The sequence below is a fragment of the Gopherus evgoodei genome, chromosome 1, assembly GCF_007399415.2.
Source record: "Gopherus evgoodei ecotype Sinaloan lineage chromosome 1, rGopEvg1_v1.p, whole genome shotgun sequence".
Lineage (NCBI taxonomy): Eukaryota > Metazoa > Chordata > Testudines > Testudinidae > Gopherus > Gopherus evgoodei.
This window is the reverse complement of record NC_044322.1, coordinates 214,436,762-214,451,033: the sequence shown is the minus strand read 5'-3', so window position 1 is coordinate 214,451,033 and position 14,272 is coordinate 214,436,762. Positions and strand designations below refer to the sequence as shown.

Here is a 14,272-nt window from a genome sequence, read left to right as displayed (position 1 = left end):
AACAAACCTGTAATTTCATCAAAAAACTTTGTTAGACAACACCATAAAACCATGTTGATGATCAATAATTATGCTACCATCTTTTAATTGTTTACTAATTGCTTCTCATATCAACCTTCCCATGATTTTGCCTGTGACCAATGTCAGATTAACTGGTCTGTAGTTTCCCGGGTCATTCCATTTACTCTTTTAAAATATTGGTACAACATTAGTTTTTTTCCTGTGCTCTTCGCCAGTGTTTTAACATTTGCTAAAAATCCACGTTAATGGTTCAGAGACATGATCAGAGAATTCTTTTAATAGTTTTGGGTATAAGGTACTGTGACAGATTGGACCCCTTGGGAAGCCAACTGATGGTGCTGCAATACCACTGAGTCTACCTGTTCTGCCAGCATGGGCCCCCTTTAACCTGTCTTGCTGAGCCAGGCTGTTAAAACCTTCTCTAACACACACATGCAGGGCAACATCCAGCCTCAGATCAGCTCTGGAAAGACTCAGTTTAAGGGACTTGCTCCAGCACTCAGATGTCCACCTCCCTTGGACTGCAGACCCAAAGATACATTATGAATTTTGCCCCCTCCCTCAATATGGAGAGAGGTGTGCACACTTCTTAACCCCTCTGCCCCCTGCCCAGTTAGGAATTACAGAAACAGATTTAATAATTAAAAACAAATTTTATTAACTATAAAAGGCAGATTTTAAGTGGTAAAAGGGGTAACAAACAGAACAAAGTATTTTACTAAGCAAATGAAATCAAACACCCAAACTAAGCTAGTTTCACTAAATAAATTAGTTACAAATAGTATTTCTCACCCTAAATCAGGGGTCTCAAACTCCCAGCCCACAGGCTGTCTGTGGCCCATGATCCTCCCCAATGTGGCCTGCAGGGCTCCAGCAGTTTTTGGGCTGCGTCTCTCCCTTGGCCCCGCCTGCTGTCCCTGGGTGCTCCCCCCTTCCAGGCGAGGCCCTGGCAGCGCTGTGGAGCTGAGCGGTGTCTGCCTGCTTGCTCCATGTGTCTGCTGGCCCCAGGACGGGGCGGGGCTGTGCCTTCATGTGCTACCCCGGCCCTGAGCTCCTCTGCAGCCAATGGGAAGCTGTGGGGGCGGTGCCTGAGGGCAGGAGCACGCGGAGCCCCCCTGACCTGCCTTGGAACCCCGGCTAAGTGCTGCACCCCCCGACCCCTTCCTAGAGCCTGTACCCCCAGCCCACCTCCCCAGCCCCCAAACTCCTTCCCAGAACCTGCACCCCCTCCCCCTTCCCACACACTCCCTCCTGCCCCCAAACTCCCTCCCAGAGTGTGCACCCCTTTCCCTCCTCCTGCACCCCCACCCCTTGTCCCAGCCCAGAGCCTTCACCCCAGAACCCCTCCCCCACCCAAATTCCCTCCCAGAGCCCAACCTTTCACCCCTTCTGCACTCAAACTCTCTCCTGCTTTTTGGATTTTGATTGCAGGGAATGTGCAACGGAGACAAGCAATTATTGTTTCCAGCTCCCAGCCCTTGTTTCCCACGCAATTGGACTGCTCTTTTATTCTGAGCGCCATTTGCACAGCACAGGGGGAGATGTCAGCAGTTTGATCTTTAACACATGTGGGGAAAACAACTGGAGAATAGTGCATTTGGAAGGTTGTAGCAACATTTTACACTCTGAGGTCTCTATGTTGCATTCCTACCACTCCTTGAACTCTGACTTAAGTGCAGAGAGGCAAACTCCCCTAGTTTTACGTCCAAGTTTTCAAAGGGGCCTCAACCCTTTTTCATGCTAGAGGTTCAGTAGGAGCTCACTACAGTGTCTTGGGAAAGTTTCTGCTCCATGCTAGTAAAGATTATTTTAATATGGCTTTTGTATTTTATATAATTTGCTTTATAATTTAAGGTGGTATTTCCCAAACTTTTGGAAGCTGAGCCCAGTCCAGGAAAATGAAACCAATCGTTCCTACCCCTGCCGCCCTGGAATGTGGTGTTCAAGACTTACTTATGTTAATTTATATACCTTCTGTGCCCCCTCACTCTGTTAGTCCTTCCTCTCCCTCCTCCCTGAGGAGGATGCCCTCCATATCTTGGGGAACACTAGTGTAGATGTTTATTATATCGCTAAGCAGCTGACTCAGTTGGACAATGACAGCAGACTTTAATACCAGAGGGCACAGCTTTTTTAAACTTTAAAATTTTAAATCACTTTATAGTTGGATGAAAACTAATTCTGGAAGGCCCAAAATGAGCAGTCCAAATGCAGCTTTGCTGCTTCCAGAGACTGCAGTTCTCAGCATGCCATGATCCACCTTGGTTTTAGCGACAAGTCATTCAAATCAGGATGGGACTTGCTGTTCTGGGACCTGTAGTTTTTGCAAGCCATGTCTCTTGAATGACTTGGGTGACTACAATTTGCTGTGTTGCACATAAAACAGGTTGTTGATGCAACTCTTTATTGAGCAAAAGCAGGGCCACCTAGAGGATTCAGGGGACCTGGGGCAAAGCAATTTCGGGGGCCCCTTCCATAAAAAAAATTGCAATACTATATTCTTGTGGGGACCCCTGCGGGGTCCAGCACAAATTGCCCCACTTGCTCCCCCCACCACAGGTGGCCCTGAGAAAAATAAAGCTTCCGCATCTCGGCACAAACTCAGTTTTGAGAAAACTTCTTTACAAGATATCACTGGTTCTCACCATCAGCCAGTGCTAAAAGGCACTAAAGCTCATTAAAAGGGTTGGACAAATATTTTCCGTCAAAACTTTTTTTGGATCGAAAACTAAGTGTTTTTAAAAAGCAGAAAAAAATCACGGACAATGTCTGCTTTCCTTCAAAATTTGTTGTGTTTTTTTTAATTGAAAAGCTGAAATTAGTCTGCCAAAACCTGAATATAGTTTGGGGTTTCAGAAGTGTGTGGCCAAATATTTGCTGCTTGCTGTGTTTGATTGTTTAAAGAAACAATAAACAAAAATCTGCTTAAAAAAATCCAGAACTTTTGTACCACCTCAGCTTGTGACCAAATGCCTGAGCCCATCCAGTCAGAGATTTTTGCAGGTTTCTGGTACTCTGCTGGCTTTCTTGACTCGTATCTGTCTCCATAATTTTGGGTTCATTTAGGTTAGAACATAAGAACGGCCATACTGGGTCAAACCAAAGGTCCATCCAGCCCAGTATCCTGTTTACCAAATGGCCAGTGCCAAATGCCCCAGAGGGAGTGAACCTAACAGGTAATGATCAAGTGATCTCTCTTCTGCCATCCATCTTGACCTTCTGACAAACAGAGGCTAGGGACACCATTCCTTACCCATCCTGGCTAACAGCCATTAATGGACTTGACCTCCATGCTTTTATCTGTTTCCTAGAGACTGGCTCCATGGAGTCCCTCATAAACTGGAGATAGTTACTGTGGGTTTGTCTTTAGTATAGCTTATGTACATACTCCACGAACTGAGCATTTGAGCTTGTTCCAGAATCTGGGATGAGCCTATGTTCTGAAAACTGAAATGCTCAAAATAGCACATGCATGTGAATGGATACAGGGTGCTAAAATTAAATTAACCCAGGGGGTCTCAAACTGGGGGTCGGGACCCCTCAGGGGACCACAAGGTTATTACTGGGGGTCACGAGTTGTCAGCCTCCACCTCAAACCACGCCTCAGCGCATCCAGAAGCTTCCCTCGACAGTTGCAGCGTGGCTCCGGCGGGGCCCCTGAGCTCCTCCCCACTCAGAGCCGCATGATAAGGGGATAGGGCTGTGAGCTCCAGGCTGAGCGGAGGGAACTCAGGCCCCACTGGAGCTCGCAGCCCCACCCCCTTACTATGTGGCTCTGAGCGGGGCGGAGCTCAGGGGCCCCGCCGGAGCCACGCTGCAGCACGGTTCTGGGACTCTCCTGGATGCGCTGAGAGAGGCAGAGATGGGGTCGGGTGGGGACGGGGATGGGCGGGAGCCTCAGCCATTCTTATGGGGGCCCCTGCTTGCCCCCCTCCCCTGGCGGCCCTGAGCAAAAGGTAGGGAACAGCCCTCTTGGTATTTTTTTAATTAAGTCATTGCTAAACATAATTTTGTGTGTTCTATATAGGGGGAGAGGTGCATTTATGAAACTATATGTCAGCCTTGTAGATGAAATTCAGAACATGGGGCCTTTTCTTTTTAAACTGTTGAATGAAAGGGCAAGGGAAAATACTGAGGCATGATTTACAATAACCAGTCACTGCCACAGAAAGGTGAGCGCTCTCGTGGTTTGTGAACAAATAAGGCACTAAAGCGAAACTGTGTGGAATCGGTTTGAGAACTGGGACTAAATTCTAAACTGACATTCTTCTGTGAAACTCTAAGTCAGGGGTAGGCAACCTATGGCACAGGTGGCACACGAGCCGATTTTCAGTGGCATTCACACTGCCCGGATCCTGGCCACTGGTCCGGGGGGCTCTGCATTTTAATTTAATTTTAAATGAAGCTTCATAAACTTTTTAAAAACCTTATTTGCTTTACATACAACAATAGTTTAGTTATATATTATAGACCTATAGAAAGAGATCTTCTAAAAATGTTGAAATATATTACCAGCACGTGAAACCTTAAATTAGAGTGAATAAATGAAGACTCGGCACAGCACTTCTGAAAGGTTGCTGACCCCTGCTGTAAGTCGACATAATTGCCTACTGTAAACCAGTGCAGAATATGGCTTCTTCTCTTTAATGGGGGGTTGTCCCAATTGTTGTTTCCTTTATGAAGCCAAGCTCTGACTAGCATTTGTTTCTTTAGAGAAGAAGAGGAGCGCCTGAGAAATAAGATCCGAGCAGACCATGAAAAAGCCCTAGAGGAGGCAAAAGAGAAGCTGAAGAAATCTCGAGATGAGATTCGAGCAGAGATTCAGACAGAAAAGAACAAAGTAGCCCAAGAAATGAAGAAGAAAGACAGCAAACCTCTGCCACCTGTACCAGTACCAAACCTCATAGGGATAAACAGTGAAGACCCAACAGATAAGGACATCCGAGAGAAGAGGGACAAAATTAAAGAGGTAACAGGCAGTGTGTGATCATAGTTGCTGCAGGCTGTGATAGGAATTGTTTTATTTAGATTTTCATGAACATTTTATGAAATCACATTTAAAAAATTAAGTATGATTATAAATCTTTCCTTTTAAAAAAGTGTTTAAAAAACAAAACATTTAGTAACAGTTACACAAGAACTATTCATTTGTGTTTAGAAAAAATTGAATTCTGGTTTGCAGTTAGAAATAACACAGGAGTACGGATGTCTTGTGGCACATTTTCAATATTGTGCATTTTCAGTTTTCTGACTTCCTGAAGCAAAAGGTTCCTACAACATTTGATACCAAAGAAATAGGCTGGATGCATATGTGGTCATATATGCTTTCAAATATTGAACATGTGATTCACACTTACTGTGTTCCTTATCAGTTCCAGTGGTCCATGTAGTCCAGTGTCCTGACTCTTAACAGTAGCCAAAACCAGCTGCTTCAGAGGAAAGTGTAAAAAGCTCTATGGTGGACAATTATGGAATTGATTGTCCATAAGAGAAACTTGTTCCTAGTGGTTCCCAAACCGTGGGTCATGACTCCGAGGGGGATCACAGAAAGGGTGCTGTGGGGGGTGGATGGGTTGTGGGTCTCCATCTATGGAGGGGCAGATAGACCAAATCTGAGTGGTGCTGTGACCATATATGCCAGGTCATAACACCTGGAGTAGTGAGCCGGATCCTGCACGACAGGATGCAGGAGCCATAACTTCTTGGGGTGAGTGTGCAGTGGGCTCCCTTTCACTCTCTCCCCCCATCCTGCTGCACATAGGAGCTGTGGTTGTCCAGAGTGAGTGCAGGGCAGGCTTCCTCTCGGTCTCCTGGTAGCCTCAGGGTGGCATTAATAGAGGTGAGCCCAAAGGGGTCATGGCCTGGAAGCATTTGGGAACCACTGAGGTAGTGGTTAGCTCCTTCTCTGAAGCACTATGGTTTAGTCATGTAACTATGAGAATCTCATCTTTCATTTTTTAAAAAATGTTTGCATCTCTTATGGTCATGGAGAAAAGCTTAAAAACATGATTTACCAGGAAGCAAAGAAAAAGAACTCAAAAATTCTTCTTCATTGAGTGGTTGTATATCTTGCAGTCATGGTATTGTGCACCCCCGAATACTAGAGGTAGAAACTTTTTTCCCCATTGGTCCACACATGCTCACAGGATGCCCCCTCCCCTGCCTGCCTGAGGGCATAAAGGGCTTTGTTTCTTCAGGTGCACCTTAGGCTAGAGATGGAACACTAAAGGTTCCTTATCTCTGTTTTAAGATTGGGTTTAATCTATTGTAAATAGTGGAGTTTTTTTTAGTCAGTTAGCTTTAGATTTGTTCTTGCGTTAGTATTTTGAGCTAGTTTTAACATTTACTTAGATATTGGTGCTGGGTAGTAGACAGCTGTGCCATTTCCTAAATCTCCCAGTTTTAAAATGTGCCCCTTGTATAACATTGCTATGCTGACCAGAGACACTCCTCAAAAGTGAGGGGCATATTTCTAGTAAATGCGTTATCTACTGTTCTTTTGCCAAGTGGTCTAAGAAGAACATGGAGATTAAATTTAGGGTGTAACTCCTGGACAGATCTATCAGACTTTACTCAGATTCTGGTCAGTCAGATCAGTCTGTCTCCAGTGTTCCCTCTACAAATAGTGCTGCTGGAGCAGTTAAAAGGTGTTTCGATGAAAAGGGAAACAAATTTCATTCTCCTGGCCCTTCAAAGAAAAAGAAGATGAGATCACCTCAAGACATAAGAAAGTGCCCTAAGAAATCCTAATGGATACCAGTGAGAGCTTCGTACATTACACAGAGAGACTTCTGATCATTCTGAGGCTTCAGCAAACCTCTGAAGGTTACGGTACTGTCTACGGTACATGCTCCATCAGTATGCAAGGATTTGGTAGCAAGTACACAAAGCACTATCTAAGGCCAAGGATACAGCCTTCTTGACTTCTTTCTTATTGATACCACATACACTGGTATCAATAGGTTCTACAGCTACAGGATCATTACTGATTATTTCAGCTCCCTCGTTTATGGTACCATGAGATTTAGTGGTATCTGCTCATTCAGAATCACTTCTGGTTCATGTTGACAATCCATTATCATTATCTTGTAGGAGTGACTCATCAGTATTGCCTGTTACACTTCTGATCTGGTACTCACTTAATGAAGATTCCTTAAAGAGCTACTCATCTTTATTTGGAAGAATCTGCATTAACTTCATCAGCTACTGAAGCCAATTTGGAGGGATTTCCTTTATTTCTTATATGTATATCTCTCACTGGACGTTTGTCCTAAAACCAGATCTCAGAAGTCTTCTTGTAAAGGATTATGTACCTTCCCATGCTTCTTGGTTTCCTCCTCCTTGGGTTACCATGTGGTTACCCTTATGGGAAATAGATGTGGCCAAACTGATATTCTTTGGCTCCTCATCAGGATTGTAGAGACCCATCTTCATCTCATTTAAGGCAAAGGTAGCCAGCACCTGAACAATCAGAAATTGGTCATCCTGATGAGAAACCTCATACATCTCTTATCTATATCAGCAGGTTTCCTCTGAGGAAGAATGACAAGGTCAGTCAGAGCAGCCTCCTGTAATTTGTCTCCTGCTTATGAAGGGGTAATAACAACTTCCTTCGCACCAACAGATGGTTATAGATCTTTGCAAGATATTTTAAAGAGGATTGCAGCAGCTCTGGAAATACCAATTGAAATGGTGTGACCCAAGAACCCCTTAATGCCAAATGGCAAGGGAGTTACAGGAATGTCCTGATTCTGGCATGTCCATTCTGGATGTCCAAAGAATGTTTTTTAAGGTCTTAAATGAAAGCTAGGGTCACACTACTTGTTAATATTGTTGTGAAATGTATATACTGATACATTGTAAGGAGTTAACGCGTGTATGTAATATATATATATACATATATATATGTTCTAAAGTCTGTATCAAGGCAGAATTGACAAAAGCTTTTGGTCAGACAAAGAGATGTGTACCCATCTATCTGGTTGTTGAAATGTAAATTTAAGTATTGTCTCATTCACAATAGGTGTCCCATCACCTGTCTAAGCTGAATGCAGATAAGAATTGTAAAAATGTTAGAAAGTACCTACCAGGTAGCAAAACACAGTAGGGGAAGAGAACCTTATCTTGAGATACACTTCAAAGGTTTGCTGGTGTGTACTTGGGGAACAAAGATGACACCTTGTTATCCTGCACCTAGGAAGTAAATGGGCAGTGTGTTTACATTCGTGAAAACAGGATCACAACCAGCTTTGGATGAAGAGGCTGCAAAAGACTTTGGGTGAGATAAACTTCTTTAGGCAGGACATTAGCTTGTTAAGTTTAGTTTCTAGAAGGCATGTTATGATATTATTTTATATATAACCTTTTTGTTTCCGTTAGCCTTACTCACTATCTCTTGAATCTTTGATAAAATTTATTGTTGTTTTCACTATAAATGTATCTCAGTACTCTAGTATTAAACAAGTTGCTGATCCTGAGTTGAATCATAAAAATGGATGTGTACCCTGTTCTCTTGTCCTGGTATTTCTGTGAGTGGTCAGTGGCTGGGAGTGCTTCAAAGAGGCTTAGGAACTGGGATGCACTTATTGTTAATCTACAAAGCAAAATAAGGGCTGGAATAACCCAGAGGGAGTGATTAACAGTCTGGTAGTGTCAGGGAGCAGTTAACCTAGTTAAGCATAAGCAAGTCTCCCTCATGCTGGAGGCAATTGGGTAATAACAAGGTGAATCACAGTCTTAGGCACTCTGAAAACTTTCACAAATGGTTTCTGATAAAACTCATAAGAGTTTAGATATTCTGTATTGTTCTGCTCCTGACAGAATAGCCATGCTCATAATTGATGGCTTACTGAAACCAGCTCAAAGTTTATGGCCTACTCCAGCGATGATTGCAGTTATCTCAAAGAAAGCTGATAGGAAGTATCAAGTTCCCACTAAGGACTTTGAGATTTTTTATACCCACGTCACCCAATTCTTTGGAGGTCACCGCTGCTCAAGAGTGCACAATGCAGTGACTTTACAAAATATCTTTCAAGGACAAGAAACCTAAATGTCTTGATCTTCTGGGTAGAAAGAGTTATTCCTCGGCTACACTCTCAAAGAGGATTTTTACCAGTCTGGTTCTTCTATCTAAGAAAGAAAGGAGGGTGCTGGAGTGCTGAAAAGGGAGCAGAGGGAGGAACAGGCACACACATGCATATGTGTATATATGTAATGGTGGGTCCCAAAAAAAGACAATGCAGTTGGTGGATCAACTTAGTAAAAAGTTTGGGAACTACTGGTCTAAATTGATTCTAAGACCCATCCCCATTATTGAAAGTCCTTGTAAGGTTTTGGCTGGTTAAAGAACTGAGAGGCACTTGGTTGCCTTGCCCCTTTATGCACTTGGGTGGGGGTTATTCCTTGAACATATAAGGACCAACTGGGGACTGCTAACAAGAAAAAAACTTCCAATCTCTATTGCTAGGGGGTGTGCAATACTATGATTAGAATGCATATTGAAAACAAATCTCAAAGAACATCAGTTATTGTAAGGTAACTTAACCTCTCAAAAAAAAATCTCTTGATTTTGGGCAGCCTGACTAATTTGTTTTTTATGCTTGAGGTTGGCATCACAAAGTTTGTTCAATCAAAGAAAAAATATTTACTATTGTTTCCAAATACTTGGAATTTAGCCTACTATAAGACAGCAGTTTGGGCTCACAGGAGAATAGATGTAGGTTATTAGTAATCCATTTTAGCTTGTTGAACTTACATGACTTTCTCATTTTAAAAAGCTTTCCACTTTGAACTCTTGTTTGTTCCTGCAATTCTTCCATTGTACTGTTGTCTGTGTTAAAAAATACACTTGAGTTCTCTCCAGGCATTGGGTAGACTATAGTGATTATTACACGGCCTTCCGTAAGAAAGTCTGCAATAGCAGTTTCTCAACAGAGATTGAGAAACGAGGGTTTAGGGAGAATTATGTAGTGCTGCCTACACTGCTTTTCACCCTCTTCTTCCCAAGCTTCTGAGCTGAAGAAGTGTTCCATGCCCCTCTGCTGTTGGTGAATATTTTTCGGGGAAAGTGAACAGGAGGGAAAATCCCTGTACATTTAGGGGAATACTCAACTGTAAAGTGCTATAGACCACTGCAAAGCAGTAATTCAAAGAGTTAATACGTCTAAACTCTGAAATCTGAAACTAACGTAACACACTCATATGCACATACCAACACTACCATCTTCCCTCCTCTCTCACATTGACAATTAATTTGAAGTCAGTCTTTGCAAGGGAAGTGTTTAGTGTATTAAAACACAAAGCGTCAACTAGGTTTTGCTTGCAACAAGTTCTAGACCTCCCTTAGGCATTCAAAAACTTCAGGAAACTTCCCAACACTCCCATATTAAATTTGTTTGTTTAAAAACTAGAACCCAGTATTTGTACAATGCATAGTTCTCTGCTGAGACCCAAGTTAGATTATTTTGAGTTTTCTGCACCCCATTGTTTGGACTAGATGAACAAAAAATGATGAGAACAAATTTTGAAGTGTGACAAAGCACTAATTTTTCTAAGTCTTAGAAATCAGCAACAAGTATGTTGGATTTATTGAGTTTTAAGTTATATTTGTATTGTGGTAGCACCTAGATGCCAGAGCCCCATTCTGCAAGCCCTGTAAAAACATGCAACAGAGACTGTCCCTGTCCCAAAGAGCCTTCAACCTAAGTATAAGAATATAGACAATAGTTGGATGCAACCTTAGTTCAACTCCCTTGTGCATGTGCACTGTTATAAAGTCTTTAATTACATGATCACATACAATTTCCCATAGAGCACCTACTTCCTTCTGTGCAGACTACGTGTGGTGCACAGTGAATGGGTAGCTATTCAATGTTTCTTTTTATCCTCATCATTAATTTCCTGGCCCCATGTCTTATTTACTCCACACTATCCAAACCCTGCACTGAATACAGAATTATCAATTTATTCTTGGCCTTTTCTGTGGCACATCACTGTAGAATCTGAATGTTTTACAAATATTAATGAATGTATCTTTTCAAAACCCCTGTGAGGTAAGATGTGGTATTATCCCTACTTTACAGATGGAGAACTGAGGTACAGATAGACTTTTTTTACAGTTTTTACTCTGGACATTCTATTTCAACCTTTGCTTTGTTTGTCTCTCTTTAGATAACTCCCTACCAGTAAAACCCTTCAAAAAGAATAAGAACAAACACACACACACACAAATCATGGCACCAACTTGACATTTGCAAACATCCACTTACTTCTCTCTACTTGGTGTCAAGTATCAGAGGGGTAGCCGTGTTAGTCTGGATCTGTAAAAGCAGCAGAGTCCTATGGCACCTTATAGACTAACAGACGTATTGGAGAATGAGCTCATGCTCCAATACGTCTGTTAGTCTATAAGGTGCCACAGGACTCTTTGCTGCTTTCTCTCTACTTGTATATTTCCTTTCATCTTGCCCTTTGTGTCTCCTCTATTTAGATTGTAAGCTTCTTCTTCGAGTGATTGTTCATATCCATTCCAGTTAGGTGTGCATGCGCCACGTGCACGTTCGTCAGAAGATTTTTACCCTAGCAACACTTAGTGGGTCAGCTGGGTCGCCCCCTGGATTGGTGCCACCATGGCACCGGATATATACCCCTGCCGACCCAACCGCTCCTCAGTTCCTTCTTACCGCCCGTGTTGGTTGTTGGAACAGTGGAGCGCGGCTTAGTTGTCCTCCACTTCCCTAGCTACTCGTAGTTTCTTTGATATCTTTGTTGTATATAGTTGGAATTCATATAATTACAGTTAGTTTGATAGTTCTTTAGATAGTATATATAGTTAAGTGAGGTTTGGGCATTAGCCCCTTCCCCGCGCCCAGTGCCAGGGCCCCATGCCCAGTTCACCGGGATTCAAACCTTGCTCGGCCTGCCACAAGCCAATGCCTACAGGAGATCCCCATGACTCCTGTCTCAAGTGCCTTGGGGAATCGCACATTACAGATAAGTGCTGTATTTGCAAGGCATTTAAGCTGAGGACAAAGAAAGAGAGAGACTTTTCCCTAAAGAATCTCCTCATGGAGGCAGCTCTGAACCCTCCACCTTCGGCACCGAGCCCTGAGCACTCTGCTACAAGCTTTCCTCCGGCACCGGACCGTGCTGGCACTGCTAAGACGCCGCAGCACCAGCCATCTCCAGCGCAGGGACCTGCTCGGCACCGATCTCTCTCCCCGAAACTGAGGAGGTTGAAGTCCTTCACTACCTCTGTGCCCTCTGCGCCGCAGATGCAGCCTCGTTTGGGCCGCCCGGCACCTACACCTGCCGCGGCACCAACTGCTGCGATACCGTCTACTCCGGTCCCGCGGGGACCGTCTACTCCGGTCCCTGAGAGCTCCCCGCCAAGGCCTGTGGTTGAGCTTACGGTCCCCTCTACACCGGAGACATTCTCCACAGCCAGGGACCTCATAGCTATGACGGAGTCTGTCCTGCCTCAACTGCCGGCACCGCTGGTGCGGGTATTACACTCGATAGGCAAGCCAGCCCTAATGAAACCGCCTTCACTCGACCCGGCAGATCGGCACCAATCACAATCCAGGTCCCGGCGCCGTTCGCAGTCCTATTGACGATCACGGTCCCAACACTGCTCGCAGTCCCGGCACTGCTCACCTCTTCGGTACCGGTCGTACTCGCGGCATAGATCGACGTCTCGGCCTCCGGTTCGGTACTCTCGGCACCGCTCCAGCTCCCGGCACAGCTCCCGGCACTGCTCCCAGCACCAGGACTCTCATAGCCGTTCCCGACGCAGACCTTCAAGATCCAGGTCGACCTCCTGACACCGTGCAGGTTGCAGGTCCCGATCTCGTTCTCGGTACTGGTATGGCTCCAGGTTCCGATCCCCGGTGCCAAGGAGATCAGCAACGGCGAGAGAGAAGGACTCTTACCAGGGTCTTTCAGCTCCTCCGTGGCTGTCTCGGCACCCGTCTGTGTCTTCGCAGGCGGACAGTTCGTACGCCCAGGACAGAGACTCCGATGTGCCCGCCAGGATATTCCATGAGCCCGAGGCCCAAGATCATGGCCTTCACCAGTGGGCATTCTAGACACCTTGGGCATATCAGGCCCAGGGTGCACATCCAGGCCCATCTCGCTCTGCCAGATCGGAGCACCGGATGCCGGAAGCCACTATAAGCCGTCGTCCTCCTCCTCCTACTTTGGAGGAAGTGCCGGTCCAGCCACAGGACTCCCAGATCCCAAGGGAGACAGAGGCTGGCCACCAAGAAGAGGCCTCAACTGACCCACTTGTCCCTGGTCTCTCCTCATCCTCGTCCCCTGACGAGGTGGTAGCCGGAACATCATCTGTAAGCCCTCCGCCAGTTGACCTGAGGGTCCACTAGGACCTCCTCAGGCGTGTGGCACTAAATATGAACTTGCAAGTTGAGGAGGTTCCGGAGGCAGAGGACCCAGTGGTGGACATTTTATCATCTGATGCCCCCATGAGAGTGGCCCTCCCCTTTATCTGGACAATCCAGGCCAATGTCAACACGATCTGGCAGTCTCCGGCCTCTATCCCACCTGCTGCCCGGGGAGTGGAACGTAAATATATGGTGCCCTTCAAGGCTACGAATACTTATACGTCCATCCTCCCCCCTGCTCCCTCGTTGTCCAGTCGGTCAATGAGAGAGAACGCCATGGCCAGCAGGCCTCAGCCCCGAAATCAAGGGACGCGAGGCACATGGACTTGCTGGGGCGCAAAGTCTACTCTGCAGGGGCGCTCCAACTCCGCGTGGCTAATCAGCAAGCCCTCCTTAGCCGCTATAACTATAATACCTGGGCGGCGGCGGACAAGTTTAAGGAGTTGCTCCTGTAAGACTCCCGGCAGGAATTTGCGGCCCTCCTGGGCGAAGGAAAAACGGTGGCTAGAACTTCCCTCCAGGCTTCCTTGGACGCAGCAGACTCTGCAGCCAGGACCCTAGCCTCCGGAGTTACTATGAGATGTATCTCATGGCTGCAAGTCTCAGGCCTTCCTCTGGACCTCCAGCATACAATCCAGGACCTCCCCTTTGAAGGGGAAGGCCTCTTCTCAGAAAAGACAGACCCTAGGCTGCAAAGTCTAAAAGATAACAGGATCATTATGCGCTCACTAAGCATGCACATGTCAGTGACTCAGCGCAGGCCCTTCCGCCCTCAGCCACACTGCTCTTACCCTCAGCCCAGACAGAGACAGGACTTTGCCAGAAGGCGGGGTAGAACCGGTCGTCGGAGGCAG

At 45.4% G+C, this 14,272-nt stretch overlaps 1 protein-coding gene across 1 annotated transcript in view; it reads left to right on the top strand.

The window, feature by feature from the left end:
- Window positions 1-14,272, top strand: part of MAN1A2 (mannosidase alpha class 1A member 2) — a 309,610-nt gene that overhangs the window by 67,612 nt on the left and 227,726 nt on the right. Inside the window, exon 2 of the mRNA XM_030535069.1 lies at window positions 4,735-4,990. Coding sequence (XP_030390929.1) covers window positions 4,735-4,990 — 256 coding nt within the window. The remainder of the gene's footprint in view (window positions 1-4,734; window positions 4,991-14,272) is intronic.